Source organism: Gobius niger, assembly GCF_951799975.1.
Source record: "Gobius niger genome assembly, chromosome: 14".
Classification (NCBI taxonomy): domain Eukaryota; kingdom Metazoa; phylum Chordata; class Actinopteri; order Gobiiformes; family Gobiidae; genus Gobius; species Gobius niger.
Window position 1 is genome coordinate 10,739,185 of NC_136865.1, and position 26,627 is coordinate 10,765,811.

At 43.5% G+C, this 26,627-nt stretch overlaps 1 protein-coding gene across 1 annotated transcript in view; it reads left to right on the plus strand.

Moving 5' to 3' along the window:
- kcnk9 (potassium channel, subfamily K, member 9) overlaps positions 1–23,997 on the plus strand; it is a 41,243-nt gene extending 17,246 nt beyond the window's left edge. The window contains exon 2 of the mRNA XM_079570604.1: positions 22,877–23,997. Within this exon, the coding sequence (XP_079426730.1) occupies positions 22,877–23,751 (875 nt within the window). The 3' untranslated portion in view covers positions 23,752–23,997. The remainder of the gene's footprint in view (positions 1–22,876) is intronic.
- The last annotated feature ends 2,630 nt before the right edge of the window (positions 23,998–26,627 follow it).

The window sequence follows — 26,627 nt, forward strand, 5'->3', positions numbered from 1 at the left end:
AGCCGCGCAGCTCCAATGCTAACAGTTCCTACGAAAACCAGCCTGTTTCTTTAATTGTAACTAACCCAGCGTTATCTTAGGAGGAATATCTACAGTAGAAAGTTTAGAAAAATTAGAAACCAGGCTTTAAAGTTGTTTTTAACGTGTCTAAAGTGCAATGCATTCCAATGGGAGACTAGAGGCTATATGGAGGCACTACAGAAATGGCGGCCCCTAGTGTCGTCGTCACAAAGCCGAGCAGCCAGCGGCCATTGGTTTTGTCGGTCTCAGCTTTCAAATGAGGCGTTATTCCGGCCCATATGTAAGCTCCAGTCAAGAAGCTTTTAGATTTGGGTAAAGCTGAACTGAAGAAAAAGAGTAAAAAATGCCCTAAAATCAGTGACTCAAATCAGGGGACTCAAATTTCCTTATTTGAAGATAATGTGGCTTACTTCTAGATCCCTTTTTGTGGTGACCTCTGATCTGCTCATATTGCCTGTTTGATTAGTGGCTGCTCCTCGGTAAACAACCATTTCCCCCATTGATCGCGATGTTTTGCAAACAGCTTGTGTTCGGCTGGGGGCAGCTACAAAAGTCAAATCTTGCTCCGATGATTATCTATTTTCAGTTTTTCTGCACCATTAACTTTTCCTCCTGGCAAAAAAAAACAAAACTGTAGATCTATGAGAACTGCGCTGGCTTTTTGTGCTAAGAATCATGGGAGAGTGGCCTATTTGGTAGATGTGGAAGCAAGAAAAAAAAAAGGCACATTTGAAAACAAAGAGCAGCCATGTTGGGATGACCATGGCGTTGATACATTCTGCATCATTTTCCATCCATCCATCCATCCATCCATTTTCTTCCGCTTTATCCGGGGCCGGGTCGCGGGGGCAGCAGTCTCAGCAGAGATGCCCAGACTTCCCGATCCACACACACCTCCTCCAGCTGTTCTGGGGGGACCCCGAGGCGACCCCAGGCCAGCTCGGAGACATAGTCCCACCACCGTGTCCTGGGTCTTCCACGAGGCCTTGACCCACTAGGACATGCTTGGAACACCTCCCGCGGGAGGCGACCAGGAGGCATCCGGAACAGATGCCCGAGCCACCTCAGCTGGCTCCTTTCGACGTGAAGGAGCAGCGACTCTACTCCGAGCTCCTCCCGGGTAACTGAGCTCCTCCCCCGATCTCGGAGGGTGCGCCCAGCCACCCTGCGAAGGAAACTCATTTCGGCCGCTTGTATTCGAGATCTTGTCCTTTCGGTCCCGAGATACTTGAACTCCTCCACTTGAGGTAAGGACTCCCCACCGACCTGTAGAGGGGAAGCCACCTGTTTCCGGGGGAGAACCATGGCCTCGGATTTGGAGGTGCTGATCCTCATCCCGGCCGCTACACACTCGGCTGCAAACCGCCCCAGAGCGCGCTGAAGGTCCTGGTTCGTTGAAGCCATCAGAACAACATCATCTGCAAACAGCAGAGATAAGACTCCGAGGCTCCCAAACCGGACACCCTCCGGCCCTTGGCTGCGCCTAGAAATTCTGTCCATAAAAGTAAAGAACAGAACCGGTGACAAAGGGCAGCCCTGGCGGAGACCAACACGCACCGGGAACAGGTCTGACTGACTGCCGGCAATGCGAACCAAGCTCCTGCTGCGGTCATACTGCATCATTTTCCATTTTCTATTATTGCGTTGCTCAAAAACCAATCAGACTCTTATGACGGGGGCCGGCTCATTGGCTTACGCTCCTGACTGATGCGCTCCCCATTGTCTGCCCTGCAATAACAACAGGCTACTCATTTTCGGAAACTGAAGACGAGCGATTCGGACTGTTTTTATTTTCTCCTTTTGTTTTATTCATACATTCGGAATTCACGTCATTTCCCGCTGAACCCCCCCCGGCGCGTTAGTCAGTGAGGCCCCCATCATCTCACACTACAGTAGGTGTGAGGCCGACCATCTCCACTACCTGCGGCCAGCTCGGTTCTGCTCTATTACAGTCCTGTTTTTTCTCCGCATAATGCCCTCCCACATAGCCTTACATATCCACTCGACTAATGCGTGGAGCCGGTGGGGGGGGTGTACATGTGTGTATGTGCGGGTGTGTGTGTGTGTGTGTGTGTGTGGGGGGGGGGGGTCAGCGTTGGTGGGACTGCGAGGCCCACTGCACTTTGAAAAGCATAAGTAGAAGCTGATACTACTGTTGTACTCCAGAGAACGCAGCACAAAGGCAATGTTGCGTAAGAGAGACGGAGGGAGAGACCGTGGGACGACGGTGATGTTGGATTATCAGCAGACGGGCGATAAAGAGAAACACGCTGATGTAATAAGAGGAATTATTGATAGAAAAGTGCTTTTAAATATTCAGAGGGAGCGATAGTAATGAAAACTTTAACTCCCCTTTTTTTAAATCTTTTTTTTTCTAATTCTGCAAAGGATCCGCAACTAAAGGGAAAGTTCCAGGGCTAATGTGCTGCCGGATGAACTGCTTGTACAAACACAGGTTTATTTTAGCATGTGTGCTCTCTGTGTTTACTGACGGCTCATGTGACCAAAAAAGCTGAACTGACGCAATGAGCCCTGCACAGATTTATTCTCTCACTCTGATGTGTGTCCAGAGCTTCACTTGTTGATTCATCAGAGGAACTGTGTTGTTTCTCTGTCTGTGATTATTATGTGCCCTGTCTGCAACATTTCTTCATACACGCACGAGCCGCCATGTTTGTTTTAACGACGGAAGCTTGTAGACGTCTCCAACTGCTCTGTGTAACAGAAGAAAACATTTGGCTTCTTGGCTGGCCAAATGTGGCGCACATAGAGGTGTAACACGCAGGGCCAAGCGGAGGCTCTTTCTGCAGGATAGAGTTGTGAGAGCACAGTGTTGCTAAGCAGCCCTCAGTGGCTGTTTCCAGATGCTGGTCATCAGCTTCATTAGCCGAGGCCCAGCTCTGTGGACTGGCACCTGGGACTCTCTGAGGAGCAGGATTTGGCCTGAGCACAGATATGTTAATATTCTATAAAGCCATGTGCCTTGATGTTTAACCGCCGACATTCATCCATTTCCCATGGGGACCCAAATAGCCTTTCCACAGTCCAACACAATATGGATGTAAGTGAATTCAAATCCGCAAACAGGCTCATTTGTGCTGTGTACCAAATAGAGGAAAGATGGAGAGCTGCACAAAATGAGAAAAAGTGAGATGTTTGATAACTGTGGTGAGTATTTCGATAACAATGTCATTGCAATATTGGTAATGCTTTATATTAAAGGAACAGGCCACTGTTTTTCCATACTGAGATATGTTCTTACCTGAGCTTAGACGAGTTGACACGTACCTGTCTGGTCTTTGTGCGTGCCAGTGGAAGAGCATGGTAGCTTCCAACTTCACCCTCGTTTGGAGCTATAGGAATACATTGGGAGAGGCCAAGTGCTAGCAACATCTTTAGTCGTTTTGTGTGGCTGAGGACACGCACAAAGACCAGACAGGTACACATCAACTCGTCTAAGCTCAGGTAAGAACATATCTCAGTATGTAAAAACGGTGATCAGTTCCTTTAAGGTGTGCTCATTAAGTATTAATAAGGTATTAATAAGCCTTAATAATATGCTTGTATAGTATTAACACACTTATACTTTTATCTGTCAATATACTAATAACTTATTTATTAATATAATTAATAAATAACCCTAACCTTAACCCTTACCATAACCCTAAAAGGATTACTAATGCTTGATAATACTTAATGAGCACACCTTAATCTAAAGCTATACCCAATATTTTACTAAACTATTTCAACACAGTATGTTTCATTAAATTCATACCAAAATCGCAAGCAATTTGTCACCAAAATCCCTTCAAAACAAGGCTAAAATGGAACCACATCAGGCAAATCCTGACTAAAATCGGACTATAGTATATGGGTATAGCGCCACCATGGCATCCTAGATTATGGCACTACACATCACCGTAAAATCTGACAAGATGTTATTGGTCGACAATGTTATTTATTTCAAATGGTCTGTTGCTTGTTGCTTGCCGATGCTTAGTTACTACAGCATCGAAAGTTGACACAATCCCATTGACAAACAAAGCATCTCGTGTCACTGTGAGATCCAGCGCATCATTACCGTCCACAACCGGTAAATATCCAGCCTGCGCTGTTGCTCGCCGCGACCCATCCGAAATCTATACGTCCCCGGGCCGCAGCTCAAGACGGACTATAAGCCTGTTTCCAACCGCACTAATTACTGGCCTTTACACTATCGAAGGCCCATCAATATCCTCTCGGACCTTTTATTGGAAAGACAACTCCCAAGTTTTGAGTATCAGGTCTGTTCTTCAGCTCTCCCTCGCTCTCTCCCTCGCTCTCTCCCTCGCTCTCCGCCAAATGCCATTTAAGAAGGTAATGAGTTTGGCCGTAAACCCGGCGGAATCAACAGTGGAGAGGCCCGTGCGACACACACACACACACACACACACACACACTACACACACACACACACAATGTAACGCAATTACGAGCACATAAAACAAATTTGAATTTAGCTTTCCACCGCGCACTGTGCAACCTGACGCATACTACATCCTATCTTTATTCAATCGATGTAGATGCAATTTCTTATATCGTAGGAGAGGCAGGAAAAGACATACCAGGATGTAGTAAAACATGAACAACTGAAACACACAGTAGTAGGACAGGTTTTTAAATACCCGCGGTCTCTCTGTGACTGGGCCGACTGCAGCCGTTAAAATTGCGATTTCATTTCAATTTGATCCACGCGCAGCTCTAGTCTTTTTTTCTTTTTTGTATTTACTTCCATTTGTTGTCCGCCCCGTGGGGAGACGTTAATAGGGTTATGTTTGTGTCCTAATTTGACAAAGGTGCAGTTATTTTGGGGCCGCTGTGAGGTTATGAGAGGGAATAACCTAACTGGCCATTAGACGAAGATGCCTATGGGGCATGTGATGACATAATGTCGCAATTAACCGCAGCGAAAGCAGTCGCCGTATGATATTGGGCAAATTTGTTTTTATATCCCAAAGACACAAATAACAAGATAGTACCACTGTGGAGAATGGGCAATATGGGAAGGTGGGAACGTGTTTTATTTTTAGGTACATAATGAGGCCTTCTCGTTATATAAAAAAAACGTCAGTCACTTCAATAATTTGTGCTTTGTATCATCGATCCAAAGGGACAACAAACGTCGATCTTCAGCCAAAATATATATAGTACACCCAGGCAGAAGTTTACAGTGGCAGACAGATGTGCACACTGTCCAGACTTTGAAAACGAGCTGTTGAATAAAATATGGCGGCGTTGCTGGGAGGTTGCCGGGAGCATGAGTCACCTTTGTTTCGCGTCTCTCGTGGAGCTTTATCAGGGAAATTACTCAGGTGAAAAAACACAAGATTGAGGAGCTGCTGCTGTGACTATCTGATGAAGAGCGGGGCTGAGTCATAAGTGATTTGTAGTTTGCCCGGCAAAAGGTGGGGCCCCGTCCTGCCTTTGAAAGAATAATCAAGTGACAGAGTGGTAATGGGCCTGTGATATTTTTAATCCGATGACAACAGCGCTGCCAAAGTCGCGGCTTTCAAATAGATCACGGGGGAGATGTGGTAACTAAGATCAATGCTGAGCGGCTCGCGCTCACGCGTCACAGCGAGAAGGTCCTCAGGTTCGTTTTGCTTTGTTTCGAGGTCGACTTTTCTTCCTGCGTCGTCTAAGGTGGGCTTCTTCAGAGTCAGTCCTAAAAATACAATTACATTCTATTTTAAATAATTTAATTTTGTATATTTTATATATACCAATACTTTAACGATACTTGGTTTTCGATACCGATACCTGAACGATACTTTTTTCAATACCTATTCTAAAATATTTGAATGTAGAACCAGAAAACAGAGCAAGGATGTGTGAAAGATCTGCAAATGTACAATATCGGGTTCATCTCCAATGTCAGGACATGGAGGAAAATTTGGAGAAATTGTGGCAAAAATAAAATAAGAAAAAGAATGCGGATAAATTGGGTAAAAAAATGGGGCCGAAAAAGATTGGAAAACAAGAAAAAATTGGGGTAAAAATAGGATAAAAAAACAAACAAACAATGGAAAAAGAATTGAGCACAAATTGGTAAATAAAAAATAAATAATATTTGAGCTGAAACAAGTCACTCCCTTTAATGCTGGACCAACAGCATCAAAACTTAGATCTTAAGATAACACTTTTTTTATTGGTACCTGCTTTCATTTAACGGTACCCAGCCCTAGTCCTGACTAGTTGCCACATTTTAACATCAGAAAGAGACACTTTCTGTGGCACCACAGAAAAAAGTCAAACCACGCCATGAATGAAGGCATACGTTTGAAAATACAAATAGTTGATGCACTTTTATGTTGGGGGTGACATGGCAAAAGTCATTTTTTAGATTATAGTGCTTATTTCATTAGTGTAATATCAATATAGAAAGGCTACTTCGTTTGGGAAGAGGATGGACTTTTTGTGCCAAATAGATACTTATTACATAGAAATGACTCGGCAAAACCCATAAGTTCTGCTGCTACATCCTCACAAAAACACTTGACATTTTTCAAAACAAAATATTTTTTGGATTCGATTCAAGCCGGAGCGATCGATTGATATCAATGCTAATGTTATTGGCACTGTTATGTCAATCTGACTGGATCAAGTGAATCTCATTTTAACCAAATACAATCTCAGTGTCAAACTGCAACTAAACAAATCACTAATGCAATTAAACATCTCATTTAAAAAAAAGTTGTTTGTAAGAATGTAGCAGCACCTTGTGTTTTTCAGTTGTCGCTGTGCTGTTAATTAGTATCCATAAAAGTGTTGTTGTTGTTTTGTAAAACTCGCTTAATTGCGGCAGAACCACCACAGGACTGGTCCTGTTGGAGATTGGAGTCTCTCAAGATGCACTTTTGGGAGATTGTGAAAGTACAACTCTCATGTGAATTCATCTTGCAGTGCAAGATTAGTCAGAGGGTCCTCTTGCGGGAGGTTTGAGGTCTCATTTGCTCATTTTGTTTATATGAGGTTTTAAACAAACTCTGGGCTGTTTTTAATGTGTACATTTAATAATGCTGCAATTACTTCTGTAGCTATTTCATTAACTCCAGGATATAAAGTAATCTTGCTATAAGTGGCCGAACAGATGATTTATTTACTCATTACTTTATTTATTACTACATTTATATCAGTTCGTCCTGTTCATTTGTCCTCATGCGTTTTCTGCCCCCGTATCCAAATCAAGTCCCAGTTTGAAATTTAAGCATTGCACCCCTGCTCCTGGTCTCACTCTCACACAGAGCTGTAAAACTTAACAGGATTTCTGAACTTTACATTTCTGATGTTTTGGGCATTAGAGTGCAGGCATTCTCAGACGTTTGGGCGATTTTCATCAAATAAAAAGCGTTTTGAGCCTTTGAGCCTGAGTCACATATTTACAGTGTATCAGTACAATGATCTGTGACAAAAATATAGAACAAATAGCATCTCGTATTGATTCAAAACGGGACACGTAGTTTTACAGCTAAACACGGGACAATTCTGTATTCCTGACCAAGATCGGGCTCAAGATCTGGAGAGGGTCTGGAGATGGGCACTACCCCTGACAGAATCCCCACGAGGCAATGGTTGAAAGATGAGAATTCCCTACACAGACAATTAAGTCTATATCACATTTAATGTCTATAAAGGAGGAGAAGTTCCAGCTATGTTATGATGCCTCCTGCTCAAAAACAAAATGGAGTTTCCTTCGTCACCTTAAAAGTCAGCTTGCAGCCCTGCTCTATAGGGATAACACTGCGGTCTGAAATATTCAAAACATTAAGAGTCTTGTACTGTATAGTCTATGTGTTTGGGCTGTGAATTGGTTTTATTCTCATGTGTGTGCTGCTTCCTGTGCACATTTCAATATCGCACAGCCTCCACAGGGCTCGGCAGCGGCGCCTCAGACTTGCTGCTCCTTCAGTGGATTGCTCCCTCATTACCATACGGTTTCTCGGCCCCTCACGTTGTTTCCTATACGTCAGTGACATTTGTGCCGGTATGTGTTCTCCCGGGAGCCTCAGGGGAATTTGTTTATTGTGCTCCTGCTCTAGGCGGAGCTGCTGCCTGCATGGATCCATCAGGGAGAGGACTGAGGAGGGCAGACATTTCATCAAATCCCGCTATTTCTGTGCAAATGGATCCTCGGCAGTTTCAGACGACTTACAGTTACATGGGGCGCCGTAAATGTGGGGTTTGCCCATCAGCAATCAGCGTTTTTTCTGAAACCATCGCGTTCGACTTGCGAGACTGCCACTTGCCGAAGCCAATCACAGTCTTGTTACTCGTTCCTCTCTAGCAATCATCTCTCAAGGTATAGAGCTCTGGATTGTGTTTTCAATCAGTCAAGATTTCTGAGATTCCCAGCACATTCCATAATAATAATGAAGTGATAATACTGTAGCATTCGCAGTGTTTTGGACAATGCCTTTGGTTACCTCTGTTTTCCATGGCTGGCCTTTACAGTGCCCCCACAGCCTCATCACGTCTTCCTGTTGATTTAATTGCAGAGAAGGCCACTGGCTCAGATTGTTAGGGCATAAAGCGCCCACTCGGTCTTAAAGGTATTTGACCAGGATTCCTAGAAGCAGCTTCATTAACCAGGCCACCCCACGGACCAACATGGGCGGGGCAGCAGTGATTGACAATTATAGGAACACACTAGGTGTTATTTATCGGTAAAAAGTTGATCATTGGGAGGCTGTGGCACTTCAATGGGATCAAAACCTTGTTCTATTCTACCTCAGACTGGTTCATCTTACATACTTTCTAAAAGCAACTGAATTCCTTCATATATATTTGTGTAATAATACTATTCACACAATGGTTGACAATTTGTCTTAACATGACGACTGCTGGTTTGTAAAAGTATGCGAGATAATGTATACAAAAGGTTTAATTTAACTGGACATTTTTATACATAATTGCCCAACGTTTCGAGAATCACCCAATTCTCTTCTTCAACGGCCAAAGCGGCTGAGCCCCATCAGATGGTACAGTAGATTGGGTGATGACATACTCCAAGTATGGAGTATGGCAAAAATTGCCAAACTCTGGTTGAATTCAATCTCAATCATCCAGGTAGATACAACCCCTGTACCAATTCAAACCAGAGCCCTAGTTTTGAGCCCTTCCCATAGATTTTGCGCGTTCCCACGAGGGGGTAGGGTGTCCCAAAATTTAAGGGAGTAAGAGGAAGTGCCTATCCCCCCCTACAAAGGCCCCGCGGCAGCAAGTCAGCTCAGGACCAGACTTGCGGCCAAGGGAGTATCATTTAGCCGTAGACTGGATGTAAACTATATGATCTGAATGTGTTGTTTTTAGACACAATGGTGAGCTAGTTGGTAGCTGAGTTGAGCAAAGTGCCAAAATTAAACAAAACGACATACCAGAAACATCCCGACTATTGCAAGCATACAGTGAACGCGTATTTCTTCTCCGTTGATTTATCAATTGTATATAAATCAATATAGCACACACAACAGGCAGGAGCTCCGTTCACTGCGCTAATTTGCATAGTAGTGGTGTCCCACTTCTGAAGGGAAAATCTTCACTTGCACTTTCCTCATTGAGGGGATTTTACTGTGGAGGGAACTCATATCAAGTGTTCTCAGAGCAAGTGAGAGGAATGGGACTGGGCGTCTAACATCTGATGGGACTTAACAGCTTTGATGACCTGGATGACAGAGATCAATCTTTGTTGGGAAAATGTACGTTTTAATACAACTTTGTATCTTCATATAAAAACATACATTATGTTGCAATGCTTTATGCATTATGTTTTCAATTTTTGGACTCAAACTTCAGAAGAAGTATTGTATTGTGTTTGTCAGGAAGGCGATTGAATATCCACCCTGAGCTACCATATTTTGGTTTCCCCTTGGGCTTCTTATTAACATAACCGGGCGCAGCGGTTAGCACTCTCGTCTCACAGCAAGAAAGAGATTCCCCAAAGAGTTGTGTGAGTTTCCTGGTTGCATAAAGGTAAAATGAAATACCATACTATTACCAAAACTGTCATGAATATTGCAATGATGACTTAACTATTGAAACTCAGTAAATTACAATACATTTAAATGAAGCCATAAGCAACCTGTCAAATTGTATCAAAACCAATTCTCCTACTCTGCATATTGCAGAAGTAAACATTTGTGAAAAAGATCTATAAAGCCTTTTAATCGATCGTTAACTTAATCGTACCTTACATTATTGTGAGAGTATTGCTCTCTGCAGTTGCATAACGTGCTCATAAAGACATCATTGTGAAACATTGGGATGTTAAAAATGCATTAGGCAAGTTTAGAATGAGCTTGGACGACGACCAACGATCGAAAATGTACACACTCACACTTTCATTGCTGGTAAACAGAGCATTAGGTATATGGTCTTCACGTTAAGTGTTTTTGCTTTCATCTGCGTTTGCCAAAAACGGATGGAAGGCTTCAGGGATGTTCTTGTGCGACTTACCTGCACATTACATGTCTTGGGTCTCCATATGACACATCCCGCCCCCATTATGCCCGTGACACGACGGAGCCCGAGCCGTAAGTGCTCGACAAGCCTTTCTCACCTCTGCGCTCCTACCGCTGCTGACCTTCATTAAAATGCCACGGCCTGTAGCCATTAATGCCATCCCCCTTTGCACCTGAAATAAAACTGAGCAGATTAACCTCGCGCCCACGGGGGCGGGACATGTGGGTTTTAGCTTCACTTGTCGAGGAACTTCGCTTGGCAGTCGGGGTTGCTAATAGGGGTTTGATGCGCTACTGCTGCTATGAATAATGGATCTCACAGCAGAAAGGGGCTAGCATATTGGGCTAGCACGGGGGCTTTTGCCCAGTGTCTCGCTACAATGAATTGTAGAGGATTACAAGTGCTGCAGGTGCATTGATAATTATCCATGTCAATGAGTCTGAAGAAATTGTATCCATTTCTGCTTGCACTTCAATTAGTTTTTTGTTGTGAGGTGTTGTATTGTGAGCATACTACTATAAGTGCTTTATTACATTATTATGCAATGAAATTGTGTTCAGGTGTTCATCCTGAGCCGCTGCGACTTAGCCCAATCTGACCAGCATGTTTTTGGAGCTAGTGGAAACCTGGCTGGCTGCCTTCAGTGCTGCTTTGAAACAATGCACTGCCTCCTGGGTTTGTCCGTGTTTCAGAGCGTGGTGTCCTGCACTGGTCAGCTCCACCTCCCTCTTCCTCTTCCTCTTGCGCAGCCCCTCCACTCCACAACAGTCTTTCACCATCTTCTGGAAAGGGCTTAGCAGTAAATCTGTTTTACTCTCCAGTGAACGTCCATTAGCAGAACAATATTAGGGACAGAAGGCATGTGTGGCTTAGCTTTGAGCCTTGCCCGGATACCTCCTCCATGACAGTAATGTAGTTATGTGACATCTCGGTTTTATTACTGCAAGAAAATTGGTGAATTGGTGAAAGGAAATTGTGGAGCTGAAGCTGCATCCTGAACCTGTTTGGCAGCAGAACCTACAGCTCCATCTGTGCTCAGTCTGCCTCGCGTCCCACACCTCGTCGACACATAATGGCAAACAGACAGCAGCACAAAACTGTTCGAGCGGGAGATTGATTTCTTAGTAAATTGCAAACCCAAATCATCAAATTGGAACCCCCCTCCCCAGAGGCCTATTTAAACTCTTGGGAGTGATCAGGACCGCCATACCCTCACCTACTACAGTTTCACTAATTATTACTGTAGAATAGCCATTGTTCTGGACTGGGGCTTAGCTGGGAGTTGTTGAGTCCCATTTGTGTGTCACCAAAGCCCAACAAGCGCAAAGAAGCTTCTGAAGCAAAACTCAACGGAACCAACGCGGCCCAATCGACAATAGTTGAAACTCTCAATTACGATGCATCATTTGAAAGCCTACACAAACATACACCCAAGTCACTGTACAGATCTCACAATTCCCCAACCTGCAGCTCCAGGTTTTCTACATAAGCTTAACTAGTCACACTTGATCATTGTAGCATTTCAGATGGCTTTTCTCAGTGTGCCATTACAAGAAGATATAGAAAGTGTTATTTTCTGTTTGTATCTGAATAACGTCAGCGCTGATCACACACACCCGCGCTAAAGTCTCGTATGCTTCGTACAAACACTGGCCACGAGTCGTATACCACTGATTACTACCACAGCAATCTCACAGGTAATTTTTAAAAGGTTTCTCTCACATATGATTGATCGCCCTAAACATCGGCCGCAGCAGTGTCAAAATAACTATCGACAGACATTCCTAACTGCGCTAATCTTAACAACAGCGAGTGACAAACTCATTTACTGAAGACGAATCAACACAAAAATAATCCTGAACATGAACACATTTACCCCATTTTTGACCACGAATGGGCGCTTTAGAAAAGAAAATGAAATGGCAGCGGTTCGCGGTACTTTGATCTCGGTTTGCATGCATTTTCCGTCAGTAATTTTGATGATTAGAGTGAAGTCGCTGTGCTTTATAATGATGCAACACTGTACAAAGTCTGCCCAAACTCACGGCTGCCCCTCAGAAAACTCCATTAACGAAGTCTATACTTAAAATCAGGGCCGGGACTTTTTTTTGGGATTAATTACGATTAATAAATTCCGTAAAGTTTAGTGCAATTCAAAAATATTCATCGAAATCAATCACACTTTACTTTCGACACTTCAGTTGCCTTTTTCCTGCAGCTTAGGCACAAACAACACGTAAAGCCAAAACAATTTGACTGTCAAACTTATAAATAAATAAATTAAACCGTGCTTTTGTATTTGAAGTGTTTGAAATGATCACACAAGCCTCACATCTCCACTTCAAATGAGTTACAACGCAGGGAAATACAAAGAATCCTCTAAAATGTACCTCTAAAAATAAACACAACCCCTAAATAAATGACGCTTGGATGCGATTAATTGCGATTAATTCATAACAAAGGCCATAATTAACTCAATTTACTACTACTATTTATAATGTTTGACATTTTGACGGAGCCACAATTAGTCCCAGAGTATTTTCCAAGTATCCTCAAAGCAAGAGTAGCTCTCTATCGTCTTTATTTCCCTGTTCCTGGTGCACACTAGTTGTCCATTGATCGCAAGGTGTCATTGGTAAGCAGCTGACAGGAGCTCTTGCCAATTCTATTCTACCAAAGCTTGGGCCGATTGCTCACGGACATTTGGCAGTTTACCTCTAATTAGAAGAAGAAATGGTCCACAACGCGGCGCAGATAACAGCAGGCACACATCGAGACGGGCCATGGAAAATGTGTCAACCAGTCACACATATGGCCGTTTTTATTTTTTAACAACACGAACGGAGCGTCAGGAAAATCAAATGTGCTCTTTTCTTTTTTTTTTTTTCAAGAGAATGAACCGTCACGGATAATATGAAGACGCTAAAGGTTTGAACTGAATTGTGCAGAGTGAATGCTGGATGCTGTAATAATGAGATGGGGGGCTGTCAGCTGTGCCAGGGGTGACTCAGCCTCTCAGTGCGGCCCGTGGTTTGTCATGCTGTGGGTGTGGGCCGACTGTCAGACCAGAGGAAAGTGCAAGCCAAACAAACACCGAGCCGTGCTTGGATTCGCGCTGCCCTTACTTCTCCGGGAGTATAAGGATGCTTAAATTACTAATGTAACCTTGTCTCTCGCCTAAAGCCAATCACGGCCTCCCTCTCGATGACGTTCATGTTGATATCGCACTCCCATCTAACCCCGTCAGAACTGCAGGAGCTGAACCGTGAGCCGCTCTCACTCTTCTTCACCCTCCGCCATCAGCATCGACTTCAGTTTCAGTGCCAAAAGTTTCTAAACCTGCATATAAATGATTCATCACACCTCACCCGCGTAGCTTCTCCCCTGGTTACATTACAGTTAAGTTCAGTGTTCTTGAACTTTTCACACCTTTTGAGTCCCACCTGATAAAATATTTGACCTTCCAAGTCCCGCCATGTCTATTCTATATCCAGTCAATCCTGTATCTACTTGTGACTAAATGAACTGTGAACCGTAAATGGTCCATGTTACACTGATATTGGAGTAATCCTGTCAATCCACTCTGTCCACTTCAACGTTCTGATGTCATTGTGAGGGGCGGGGCTGCAGTTTCAAATAGCGTCTTTCACGGTTGCCGCAAAGCATCATGGGGTGTGGAGTAGGGCTGAAACAACTAATCCATTAATCGACAACTAATCGATTACTAAAATAGTTGTCAACTATTTCAGTAATCGATTAATCGTTTTCTAGTAAACACAGACTAAAGTAGAGCAAAAAAGACATGAAAATTATGCATTTTGGATGAAAACCTACTTTGTTTTTAAAGTTAGGGTCTGCAGTGTTTTGTACATTGTAAATTTCATAAACATCTGTCTTTGTCTCGTCCAATCAGAAAGCAGAATTAGCACAAATAGCCTTGTACAAACGTTTACTTTAAGTTTACTCCATCAACATGTCCTCAAGCGGCGTCACTTTAGCTCTATGTGATAAAAAAATGGAAAAAATACAATTTCCATGCACCTTTCACAGCCAAGCGATTAATTGATTAATCGTAAAAATAATCGGTAGAATAATCGATTACCAAAATAATCGTTAGTTGCAGCCCTAGTGTGGAGTGAGACAAACAAGCACTATTTTTGCCCGAGTTGCTTCGATAGTCAGTCATCGAAAGTTTTCGACTACAAAACATGTTAAAACGCTGAGAAACTAAGCACTACACAGTATTTGGTTACTAGTTTGGCTATCAGTCCACCATTAAGTTGAAAGAAGGACAAGAAGGAGCTAAGCACTGCTGTTGGGACTTCCAGACCGGTTTTTATCCCATTTCCAAAGGCCGGTAAGAACCACGTTGGAGGGCAAGGCAAAGCAGTGGCAATATTTCTTTAGACGAGCAGGCTTTCGATGTGTGGAGCAGATAAACGGTAGCAGGTACATTTGTTCTCTCCATTTTGTCGGTGGGGAAGGTCCTCGGTCAGCCAATGACGAGCCGATGGGAAGCAACAACAACGTAAACAAACCTGAACGTCTCGACCAAACGGCATGCCCACCCAAGGGGACAGAAAAGGGCTTTTAACGGATCTACGCCACGGAGAAGGCTCATCATATCAAGATCATGCGGCTCCGCTAAGTGACAGTGGAATCCCGTATGATAGCACGTGCGGTTTGTTTGTCTATAGCTTTGTGACGTAAAACTGTAGAGTTCTATTGTAGAGGCTGTTGCGCACATCTTCAGCTGCTTCACTTCACCACACTAGCTTGAAAGCTTGTCTTGCTAATGGCTATCATAAGAGGAGTGCAGTATGTTTGTGGAGATGATGGCAGATTTTTCCCCCTCTCCCATTACTCTGTTAAAAAACTTCAAATGCAAAGGAGTCCGAACACGTGACTAACCCATAGAACATAAGGCTGCATGTTGTTCTGTCTTTGCCTTATGTGTTATACCCCATTAGAGTAAAGTGTTCCTGTACAGCAAGCATAATGACAAGATGGGGCACTTTCATATCGAGGTTTTGTAACATCTTTCCTTCCTTGGTCCACACACACACTCAGCGCTGTTTCTCCCTATACTCATTTAAATCTATTCTTAGTAACACCAGCAGATGAGGCAGAGTTGTGACATAAACCCATCCTGCTGCCGCTCACCCGTCTTGAACAGCTATAAATATTTTCCTCTCCTCCGTGTGACTGTGCTACTGCTCTCCCCCTCTCCGATTTGTTCAAACATTCAAACAGTGACTCAACAGATGTGCGGCGCTCCTCTTAAAATCCTGCCCGGGTCCTGTTGCTCCGTGATGAGAAAGGCCCCTCTGACCCCAACAATATCTAACAATATTTGAGTTGCGATACAGGTCGAGATCGTGCTTTTATTGTAACAGACGGCGCAGGTGTCGGCTTTAAAGGATATTGAATACAGTCCTGGTTGAATCCTGTAGAGGTCTGCTACTGTATAGTCTTTCCTTTTGTGTTGTTATATTATGCAAATGATTGACACTACAAGCAAAGGATCATTCGCTGTAGATCCTTGTACGTTTTGTCCACATCTTTGCAACAAACTATGTACTAAATAATGTTTGCTTCCATTCCATTTAAAAGAATCATGATGCTTATTATACTTTGGATTTGTGCGTGTGTGATATGAGTGATATGTGCCCAAGATGCGTAATTCTATCACTTTTCTATCAACTTAATTAAAAAAAAAACATAACACTAACAACGTGGAAGGGAACAGAACACTCCACCAGATTTCCAAAGTGCCAAATCAGGTCATGGTCCATAAAAATGACCGCTCTTGATAAAATAAGGTCCTAAGTGTCACATACTGTATGTGGGGGCACAGGCCTGGGCCATAACGTGTTGTCTCTTATGTAACCTGTGATATATGCCCTCCCTCGGCCAAACACAAACATCACCTGTGCACACAGCGGCCCCCAGCACCTGCGCGCGGCAAATACGTCTGTTCCCACGACGACGGCGATAATAGAGTCATTATGAGAAGACAAACAGATTACACAGCTCAGTGCCGCGCCACAGACCCACACAGGCCATCAGCCGACCTGAAATACTTCAGGAGGCAGGCTGGAGCAACTTACAGTGAGAGAAGCACTTTTATACAATCATCTTTTTACGCAGGGTAAAGTTTCAGACGAATAACTTAACTTTATACACTGCATAACATTTTCTTCATTAGAAAAAAAAAAAAATCAGGTTTGTGTCGGGATCGGTTGTCTCAGGGGTCTGAATCTGATCCGAGGCCCGCCGTTTAAGGACCTGTGCTCTATGTAAACACAGAACAAGATGGCAGCTGATCAGTGGACACATTTCGTTGTAGTGTTGTTTGGAATGCATGGGTTTATGTGTAACACATGCGCAGAGCTGTGAAAGGAGAGAGCACTTTTGGACACAAATGTTCAACGTAATTTCACACAACTTCCCTGAGGCTCAAGGAGGCTCAGGAAGGGCTCATTTTAAAGCTCTCCCCCTCTAACTTTAACACGAAAAGTGATAATGACGGCAAGACGGCACTTTTTGTTCTGGAGATATCCGTAAAAGTTGTCGAGTTTTTATTGTCCATATCGGCAATAGCCAGCATTCTTCTGGGTGCCTAAACATCGGCCGATAATATTGGCCAGCCCATAAATCGGTCGGGCCCCAGACTGTCCAATCTTTAATAACAAGAGAGCAAAGGTTATAGGAACGGTGTGCAAACAATGAATCATGTTAATGGTCTTGCCAAAATAGTCATATTTTTGGAGAATTGATTTAATCAGTTGGTGGCTTGGTGCATTTTCTAACAATCCCTAAAATGTAAGCATTTCTGCATTAAAAAATATGCAAAATAGGTTTCCTTCTGTGGCCGGGACTCCCCTGGAAATAAGATATGATATTATCAGTAAGAATATGTCTCGAGTGTTGCCCCCTGTAGCTTTGCCTGAGTCCTCCTAGGAACGCCCCCACCTCCTGGAGACGCCTCGGACCTTTGTCACCAGCCGAGTTACCAACCACTGCTCCTCAGCAGAGCCCCCTCCCCGCATGTCGAGCGCAGATGTAAACAGTCAGAGTCATCATGGAGGATTAGCTAAACCGGGGCTACAGCAGCTCTGAGACTTTTACAAAGACACACATCAGTGTTTATTTCACCTAAACACCAAGGATTAAAACCGGTGACATGAAAACTTATTTCCATGGCGGGATCTTGATGATGCCCTGAAAGCATTCCCTCCGGAGAAGGCTAATGCTGCAAGCTAAAGCCCCGGTCATCACGTGAAGACGAGAAATATGCATGAATAAAGACAATAAAAGCACCATCTACATACAGAACCGTCGAACAATGATCACACACTGAGCCAGGCTTGTTGATTTTGAAGTTTAGCTATTGCTCGCATTTCATCTACAATGGGTCGTAGCAGAGTGGTTTTCTCCCGGAGTTAACGAGCTATTAGCAGTTAGCCGCTAACAGCTAGCTTATTGTGCACTAATAACGTCAATAAAACCGGCAACTACACGAAGCAGCCTTTAGGACGATCATACACTGAGCCGGGCTTGTTGTTTTTGACGTTCATTGCTCAAATTTCATCTACAATGGGTCGTAGCCGAGTGGTTTTCTCCCAGAACTAACAAGCTATTAGCCGCGAGGAGCTAACAGCTAGCTCGGAACAATTCATAGAAAAACAAGCAGCATATTATGCACTAATAACGTCAACAAAGCAGGCAACTACTTGAAGCAGCCTTTATGGTGATCACACAATGAGCCTGGCTTTTGTGGTTTATTGCAGACTTTTCTTTCTTCAACGATCAGCTGTAGCCGATTGTAACGTGCTAACGGGGGTAACCTCGAATAACCATTGTCCACCTGCACAGATATGTAAAGTCTGTGGGGAGATCCTGGTGTAGACCATGGGGGTATAGTTAAAGATCCATAGGGCATGGCAGTGGCAAAGAGGGACTAGATAGACTTTTATTCAGGCAAGTGCTCCTTCGGTGTGGACACAGAGCCCCCCCTCTCAAAGGTTCATTTTCAGTCACTTTCCGGCAGGTCAGACGTAGGATCAAATCATACCCTGCGTGGCCATTGTTCACAAAGTGTCGCTCCTTTCCAACGGTAAAATTAAAATGCACTGAAAATCCCAAAATCTATGTGATTGAGAAAAGCACAATACACCCCTCTTTAAAGGTAATGTGCTCCTGACTTAGATGGCTGTTGGAAATGAATCAGTGGTGGCAGAAAATACTCTTTTGCCCTTTGCAGTGTCTGAATGAACAGGTGGGAAAAAGAAGCTCATACTGAAATTGCACCGAGGTTATAAATACTTTTAGGCTCATGATTTAGTGTAATTATGTAAAAAAAAAAAAGTCCTATTCACAAGCATTGACATCACCGGATCGCCACTGAATTTGAATTAGCTGAGCAGTCACTTCCGAACAATTGACGTATCATAGTTGATGTCAATGCGTGCAATGAGGAATATTTGTTTGCGCTAATCCATTCTTTCCCCTCACTTGTCTAATCTAATGACATTTGCCATCTCTACACAGCTGTCAATGCTTTTCATTATGCAACAGAGCAAGGAGAATTAATTGGTTTGCTAATTTTTGTAAATGGGAGACAAAGCCGGATGCAAATTCATCCTGACTCTCCGGTCGCACATTCTGAGCTTTCATTTATTTATTTATTTTTGCGACAAATGTTTGAGCCCGTAAGAATTCACAGCTAAATGGTTTGGTGATATGAGCCTCTTCCGTGGATATCTCGTCATTAGGCCATTTGCCAAGAACTGACATCATATTTGGCGTGATAATTGTATTTCTACAAAGCACATGGGCATTAGTGTTATGAATGTTGTGTGCACTGATAAGTCGTATGTCACTGTTTGCTAATGAGGTTACAGCAGATTTTTATAGAAGCCCGCGTGTGGAAATTATGTGCAAACGGCTTCTCGGTGATGGAGGAATTCAATCAGGCCGTGAGCGTTGGCACACGGCATGGACACAATGAGAAAGTGGCTCTTTAGCTTTCTAAACTCCAAGCTTCATAATAATCTTGCAAAAAATATGACAATGATCAAATGGCAAAATGAGGTTGCTGTTGTGGATAAGGTTGTGCTAACACGTTTGGTTTTCAAATTCTCACTTGCAACTTCAAGGCTGGTATTGTTTTTGTTTGTAAGACGCCCTCCTTTCTTCCTCCCCTCCGTCTTCCTTCCTTCCGCCGTTTTCCTTCCTCAATTCCTCCGTTTTCCTTCCTTCCTTCCTACCTCCATCTTCCTTCCTCCTCCCTCCACCTTCCTTCCTCCCTCTGTCTTCCTCCCTTCGTTTTCCTTCCTCCCTCCGTCTTCGTTCCTCCCTTCCTCCATCTTCCTTCCTCCTTCCTCCCTCCATCTTCCTTCCTTCCTTCCTTCCTTCCTCCCTTCCTCTGTCTTCCTTCCTTCCTTCCCCCACATTTTAACTTTGTTTTTACATTTGTTTTTATAAGTTTGTTTACCAGTTGGTTGCACCGAAGATGTGGTTTCAGAAAAACTTGTTGCGTTTACATCACCAACATACTCAAACAAGCTATGAATAGACCACAGCTCCTCCCTCCACCTTCCTTCCTCCCTCCGTCTTCCTCCCTTCCTCCATCTTCCTTCCTTCCGTTTACCTTCCTCGCTGCGTCTTCCTTCCTTCCTCCTTCCTTCCATTTACCTCCCCCCCTTCCTTCCTCTGTCTGTCTTCCTTCCTCCCTCCGTCTTCCTCCCTTCCTCTTTCCTCTGTCTTCCTTCCTTCCTTCCTTCCTTCCTTCCTTCCTTCCTTCCTTCCTTCCTTCCTTCCTTCCTTCCTTTCTTCCTCCCTTCCTCCGTCTTCCTTCCTCCCTTCCTCTGTCTGTCTTCCTTCCTTCCTTCCTTCCTTCCTTCATTCCGTCTTTCTTCCTCCCTTCCTCCGTCTTCCTTCCTCCCTTCCTCGGTCTGTCTTCCTTCCTTCCTTCCTTCCTTCATTCCGTCTTTCTTCCTCCCTTCCTCCGTCTTCCTTCCTCCCTTCCTCGGTCTGTCTTCCTTCCTTCCTTCCTTCCTTCATTCCGTCTTTCTTCCTTCCTTCATTCCGTCTTTCTTCCTCCCTTCCTCGGTCTGTCTTCCTTACTCCCTCCCTCCCTTATAAGTTTGTTTACCAGTTGGTTGCACCGAAGATGTGGTTTCAGAAAAACTTGTTGCGTTTACATCACTAACAGACTCAGACAAGCTATGAATAGACTACAGCACATTATTACAGCGTGTACATTTGAAGATCATTTGAGAGGCACATCTCAAGTTCCGATTGTGCGCTTTTTTTGGAGAGCCACTTGACACTGATGTTAGCTGTGATAATAAGATCATTGTAGTGCAAAGTGTTGTTTATGATGTGAAATCACATTCTTCCTTTTGTATTTAATGTTTAACCTTATTGGATGAAGACGTATATAATGTTTTATTCAGGCTCGTACAACTACTTTAGACATCTTCACCTTGGTATTTTGGGCAATATAATTAAATACAATATATGGATCTACAAAATACCCCAATGATTTAACACATTCTACCACAACACTCCTGTGGCCGGAGCAACACGTAGGAGAAAAAGATATGAGTTGCAGACATGCTAATCAGTGCAGAGAAGTGTGTTTGGCCATGGGCAGGATCATAACAGGTTTGTTGAAGTTTGTTGTTTCCGTATGACGTTAAGTGTGGGCAGGCATTTTGGGGTGAAGAAGAGAGAGAGCCGAATATGTGGGATTTATCAGGCATAAAAAACCTATTCCTTTGCCAGCTTCATGTCTTATCGTGTGCCTTTATGTCAGCTTGATTTTGGTAAAATATTCACTGCAGTCATGCCATGCTGTTGCTCTGCGGTAAATCCAAGATTATATGCACCAGCACACGTACGATTGTCCGTACTGGATCTTACAAATCTATCCTTCAGGGAATACGAATTCTATTGTTTGCTCACAGGTTGCTTTTTTGGAAGGCGCCGCCAAGTGTGACTCAGCTCCTGGTCTAAAGATAACGTTTAATTAAGCTAAAAGCATCACTGGCTCTTCCAAAGGCTCCTCCACAGATCTCCCACCTCTGCGGAAATTTCCCTCTAATTGGACATCCCTCCCCGCTCAAGCCCAAATAAGATTAATAAGCGCGGCAGTTTTGGAAATCAATAAGTCTTTTGGCAACGGTCACAGATTTCTGGCTTGGTAAACAAGAGTAAAGTCAAAATGTTCATATCTGGTGAATTTATCATTTTGTAGACCTATAGGTTCAGGATACGATTCCCAGCACAACCAGACACACCATGACTGTGTAGAATCATGTTAGTTACATAATATGCATGCACACTATAGAGAACTGCTTACTTTGGATTTCGATGATTTTTTGAAAGAATAAATTCACCTATAGAAAGAATGCGGTATTTGGCAGAAGTAAGATTGAACTGTCAAGAGAGGGCTAGCTTTAGCAAGAGAAAACACAAGCAAAGCCCACACAGAAGGGACCTATAGAGAAAAACACAATTATTTAGCTTTCGCCCTGTGTTCATATACACTAACTTCCTGTTCTCTTCACCGCCAGTGAAGTATTTACATCCTGAAGTATATATGGAGAAACATTTATATAATGTTATCATCTTATTAGCTCACTGTTGTAGCATGAGTTGTTTTGTTTAAACACAAGTTCATTCAGCTGGAAGCCTCTGAGGTCGCAAGTCGTAATTTTCAAGTGGGAAAAATACCAATTGCCTGCCACGCACATTAGCATTCCGTGCACAGAGCCCATTGCAGATTTAATTGACACAAATATTTTGTAGATAAATTGCTAGAATATTCGCCGTGCTGATCAATTCTGAAGTGGCAGTAATAAGACCCCTACCATAGAACTGATTATGTGACTGAAGCTTTCTATTTTGTAATGCTTAATGGGAGTCATTGGTCAAGTGTCTGACGCTCCAGGACCAATTTTATTCCAGGTTTTTTCTAGGGGTTTCTGTTAGGTTTTCTGAATGGAATGTATTCGCAACCATGGGCGCAGATCCGTAAGCAGTAAAAACCTACCAGAAACCAGAGATTCCTAAGGTCACAGGGATGAAAAGTGAAGGCGCTAAGCTAACCACCCACTGGATCACTGAGAGGTCAAACACGCACATTAATATGCACTTTTTTTACCCATAACAAGTTGTACAATGCACTTTTAAACCGCAGCAGCTGCCGCCCTGGTTTGTCCACTATTTTCTAATTCTTCCATGTCATTCAGTACTCACTACTGGCACTCTTTAGACTTGGAATACTTGGAATAGTTAGCACCACTTACGCATGACTGACCCTTTGCTCTCTTCTCTCTCCTCCCAGGCTACGGGCACGCGGCACCAGGGACCGATGCGGGCAAGGCCTTCTGCATGTTTTATGCCGTCCTGGGCATCCCTCTGACGCTCGTGATGTTCCAAAGCCTGGGTGAGAGGATGAACACTTTCGTCAAGTACCTCCTGAAGCGTATCAAGAAATGCTGCGGCATGAGCATCACGGACGTATCGATGGAGAACATGGTGACCGTGGGATTTTTCTCCTGCATCGGGACACTCTGCGTCGGGGCGGCAGCGTTTTCCCACTACGAGGATTGGAGCTTTTTTCAATCGTACTACTACTGCTTCATAACTTTAACCACAATAGGCTTTGGAGACTTTGTGGCCCTGCAAAAGAACAGGGCGCTCCAGAAAAAGCCTTTATATGTCGCGTTTAGCTTCATGTACATCCTCGTAGGGCTGACCGTCATCGGGGCGTTCCTCAATTTGGTCGTCCTGCGGTTTCTCACGATGAACAGCGAGGACGAGCGACGGGACGCGGAGGAGCGGGCGTCTTTAGCGGGGAATCGGAATAGCATGATTATCCACATCCAAGACGAGACTATGCCCCGGGGACGGAGGAGGCGAGAGCCGCACCGGGGGGACTTCCAGTCGGTGTGCTCTTGTATGCACTATCACTCGCACGACTTGGGCAGCTCCGGGGGCGGGCTCGGGAACCTGGGGTGTGCCTTCTCGACTCAAAACTCGTTCAGCTCGCAGCTCAACCCCAGCCCGTACTTTCATTCTGTCTCCTATAGGATTGAGCAGATCTCGCCCAGCACTTTGAAAAACAGCTTCTTCCCATCGCCAGTCAGCTCGGTCTCGCCGGGCCTTCACAGCTTTACAGACAATCACCAGCTTATGAGGAGGAGGAAGTCCGTTTAAGGCCACAGCTCACAGGAATATACTATGGCGGCCCAAGAAGGTCATGATCATGCAACTATACAATCTTACCCAAAGTCTAGGCACAGTATTAACAGTTCAAGGCCCTGTACCCATTTTTTTTTTTTAGCAATTGAGTCGGTTTTGTTGTAAAAGCAGACATATGTGAGGCACCCAACAGGTAATTGTTGTTAGCATGGCGGAAACAGTAAGACTCTGCTTTGCTCCCTGAATGTTGTCAGACACGCTTATAAACCCATCCCTATGAAAAATTGGAAAGTGTTGAGCTGAGGCCACAACACATATTACATTTTACACACACAAATAACAGGTACAGGGCATTTACACCTTCAAAACCACATTTGACCTCCAATTTGGAAGAATGCCATAACGGTAGCATGTTTTTTAACCAATTTAATAGCATGACCTTCCTTGGCAACCATACCATAAGGGTTTTCGTTTCTCCACACCGCTGCTCCTCACCAAACTCCATGTCAGCACTTTCCCCCTCTTGGTTATGTGTATTATATGAAGTGTTCTAGATAACAGAGGAACTATGCGGACGCGTGGACACAAAGAGATGCAAAGCATGAAGCATGGATGTCTATTTTTACAGGATGTTGCTCTATTTAAAAGGCAACTTAAACTAAAAGACCTTCCTTGTTACAGATTTGCAGTACAAAATTGATATTATATTTCTTGGTTATATAACAAATGATGCACACTTGGGAAATGCTATTTTTCAAAGGGATTTGCTTGTTTCACTTAAACTTGAATGGTATCGTTCAACAGTATGTCATTGCCTCACAGCAAATGGGAAATTTGAAATGACTTCTGAGCATCAGGTATTGTTTTCTATAAGCAATCATGTACTTCAATGGTCTAGTCACACATCAAGCCAAAATGTTGTCGCCAATATCAGCATGTGCATTACATGACATTTACTGAGTGTGACAGGGTTTTGTGACATTCTTCCGACAGCTACGTGAAGGCATCTCATTGTCTAAGAACGAAAGGATCACGCTGCGGTTATTGATACTTTTCTCATCTATTGGGGCTAAAAATGATATCCGGACACACAAGTTTAATTTTCCTCTTGAGAAGATTCTCTCGATCAGATTTAAGAATTGATCACTCCCATTCTCAGAAACTGCAATAGACATCAGTTGTCTTTTTGGGGCGTGCGGCACTGGTTGGCCTGGTTCTTGCCAAATCCCATTTGTATTAGGACCGGAAATCTCAGTGGATTGTGCATCACTGAAGTTATAAAAATCAATTACATCAGGCTTGTCAAACCTAGAGATGCTTTGTTTGCAGGCATATGGCAAGACATATGACTGCAACTCAACATGTCAATAGTGTTAATACTCTATGTTTATATTACATATCCATAAAGGCACACTGCATAACATTTTTGGACAGTACTGTTGCCTGCAATACGACCACCTCGACACAGAACATTTTTGGAGTGGATAATGAAAGAATGGATTTCGCTGAGGACCTAAGTTATTTAAATCTCACATTTGGCTGCTTCAACATCTCCATGGAGACGAGCTGGAAAAGTCCCCGCTGCCAATAAAGTTACAAGTCAGAGCAGTCAGTTGTACCCAAGTATCAAAGTACTGCGTTACACGTTTTTCCGATGTGACACCCATAACATTAAAGCGAATGCATTGCTCCAGGAAAAAGCCTGATCTGAAACTTCTGCTGCTTAAGTAACGCAGAATTGAACAAAAGCCACTACAGTTTCACACTAGCTAACCCCATTAACTCCCCTTGACTCGCCCCGAACTTTAAAATCCCGCTTTGCCCGTGAACCCCGTGCTGAAATCCGACAGAGCCCCCGCTGCGCTGCCTTGACACAAAGTCTGATGCGAGCTGACAACTTTTGAGGTTTGTCCGCACTTTGGCATCATTACTGAAATGCGGTCTGATAAACGCATCAACACCAGGAAGCAGCGGGGCTAAAAGCATGCGCTAATGTGGAAGGACAGGCCTCGATGTGAGATAACTCGCAATAACCGCAGCAAGATCCTTCGAGACGCTGTAAAATACAAGGAAAGAGCAACTGTTTTTAAGGAGTTGAATAAGAGCATGATATTTATATGGCGAATGAAGATGATTTCATAAAAGCTTGGGTGAATATTCAAAAGGACAATTTAAAGCCAGAGTTGTTTGCTTTGCCCGAATCTGTTTGCCTGACTTGGCTGGTGTCAAACGTTCTCTCATATAACCTGTACAATATTGGTCTCAGGTACAGATGGTTCATTTACTATTTATGTTTTAGCATTAAAGATAGACGACGCTGGTGTGCACTGGGCAGACGAAACGATGTACATATCAAACCGAAGTTTTACAATGTAAAGAATGAGGTGTATCATCTCACTCTGACTGCTACATCATTTATTTTTTATTAAAAGCCAGGTTTAAAACCGTAGGATATGCTACTGAATATGTTGCAACATGATGGTATGATGAGAAGGAGGTCTTTCCAGTTCAATGTGTTTTCTCTGGGGGTATCATAGCAGGGTACCTCATGATATAGTAAATAAATACACATGTAATAAAACGTAAGTGCTAGGGTACTGTTTCTGAATAAAGGTTGGGACCACACTGCTCAAGTCGACCAAAGTTTAGATTCCAATCCAAAATGAATCCTTTCTCTATTCAGTTTTAGAACCTGCAGACCTTAGCAACCAGCAATGATTCATACCTGGGGATATTTTATGGAAAAAAATGCAACATAGTATTGAATTTATGAATCGGTTTAAGTACTCGCTAACACCAATACCTGGAAAAACTGTGATATCGCAGTAAATTCCAATACCAGTATAAATATTGGAACAACCCTACTGATAAAAGGAAACTAGTATCATTCT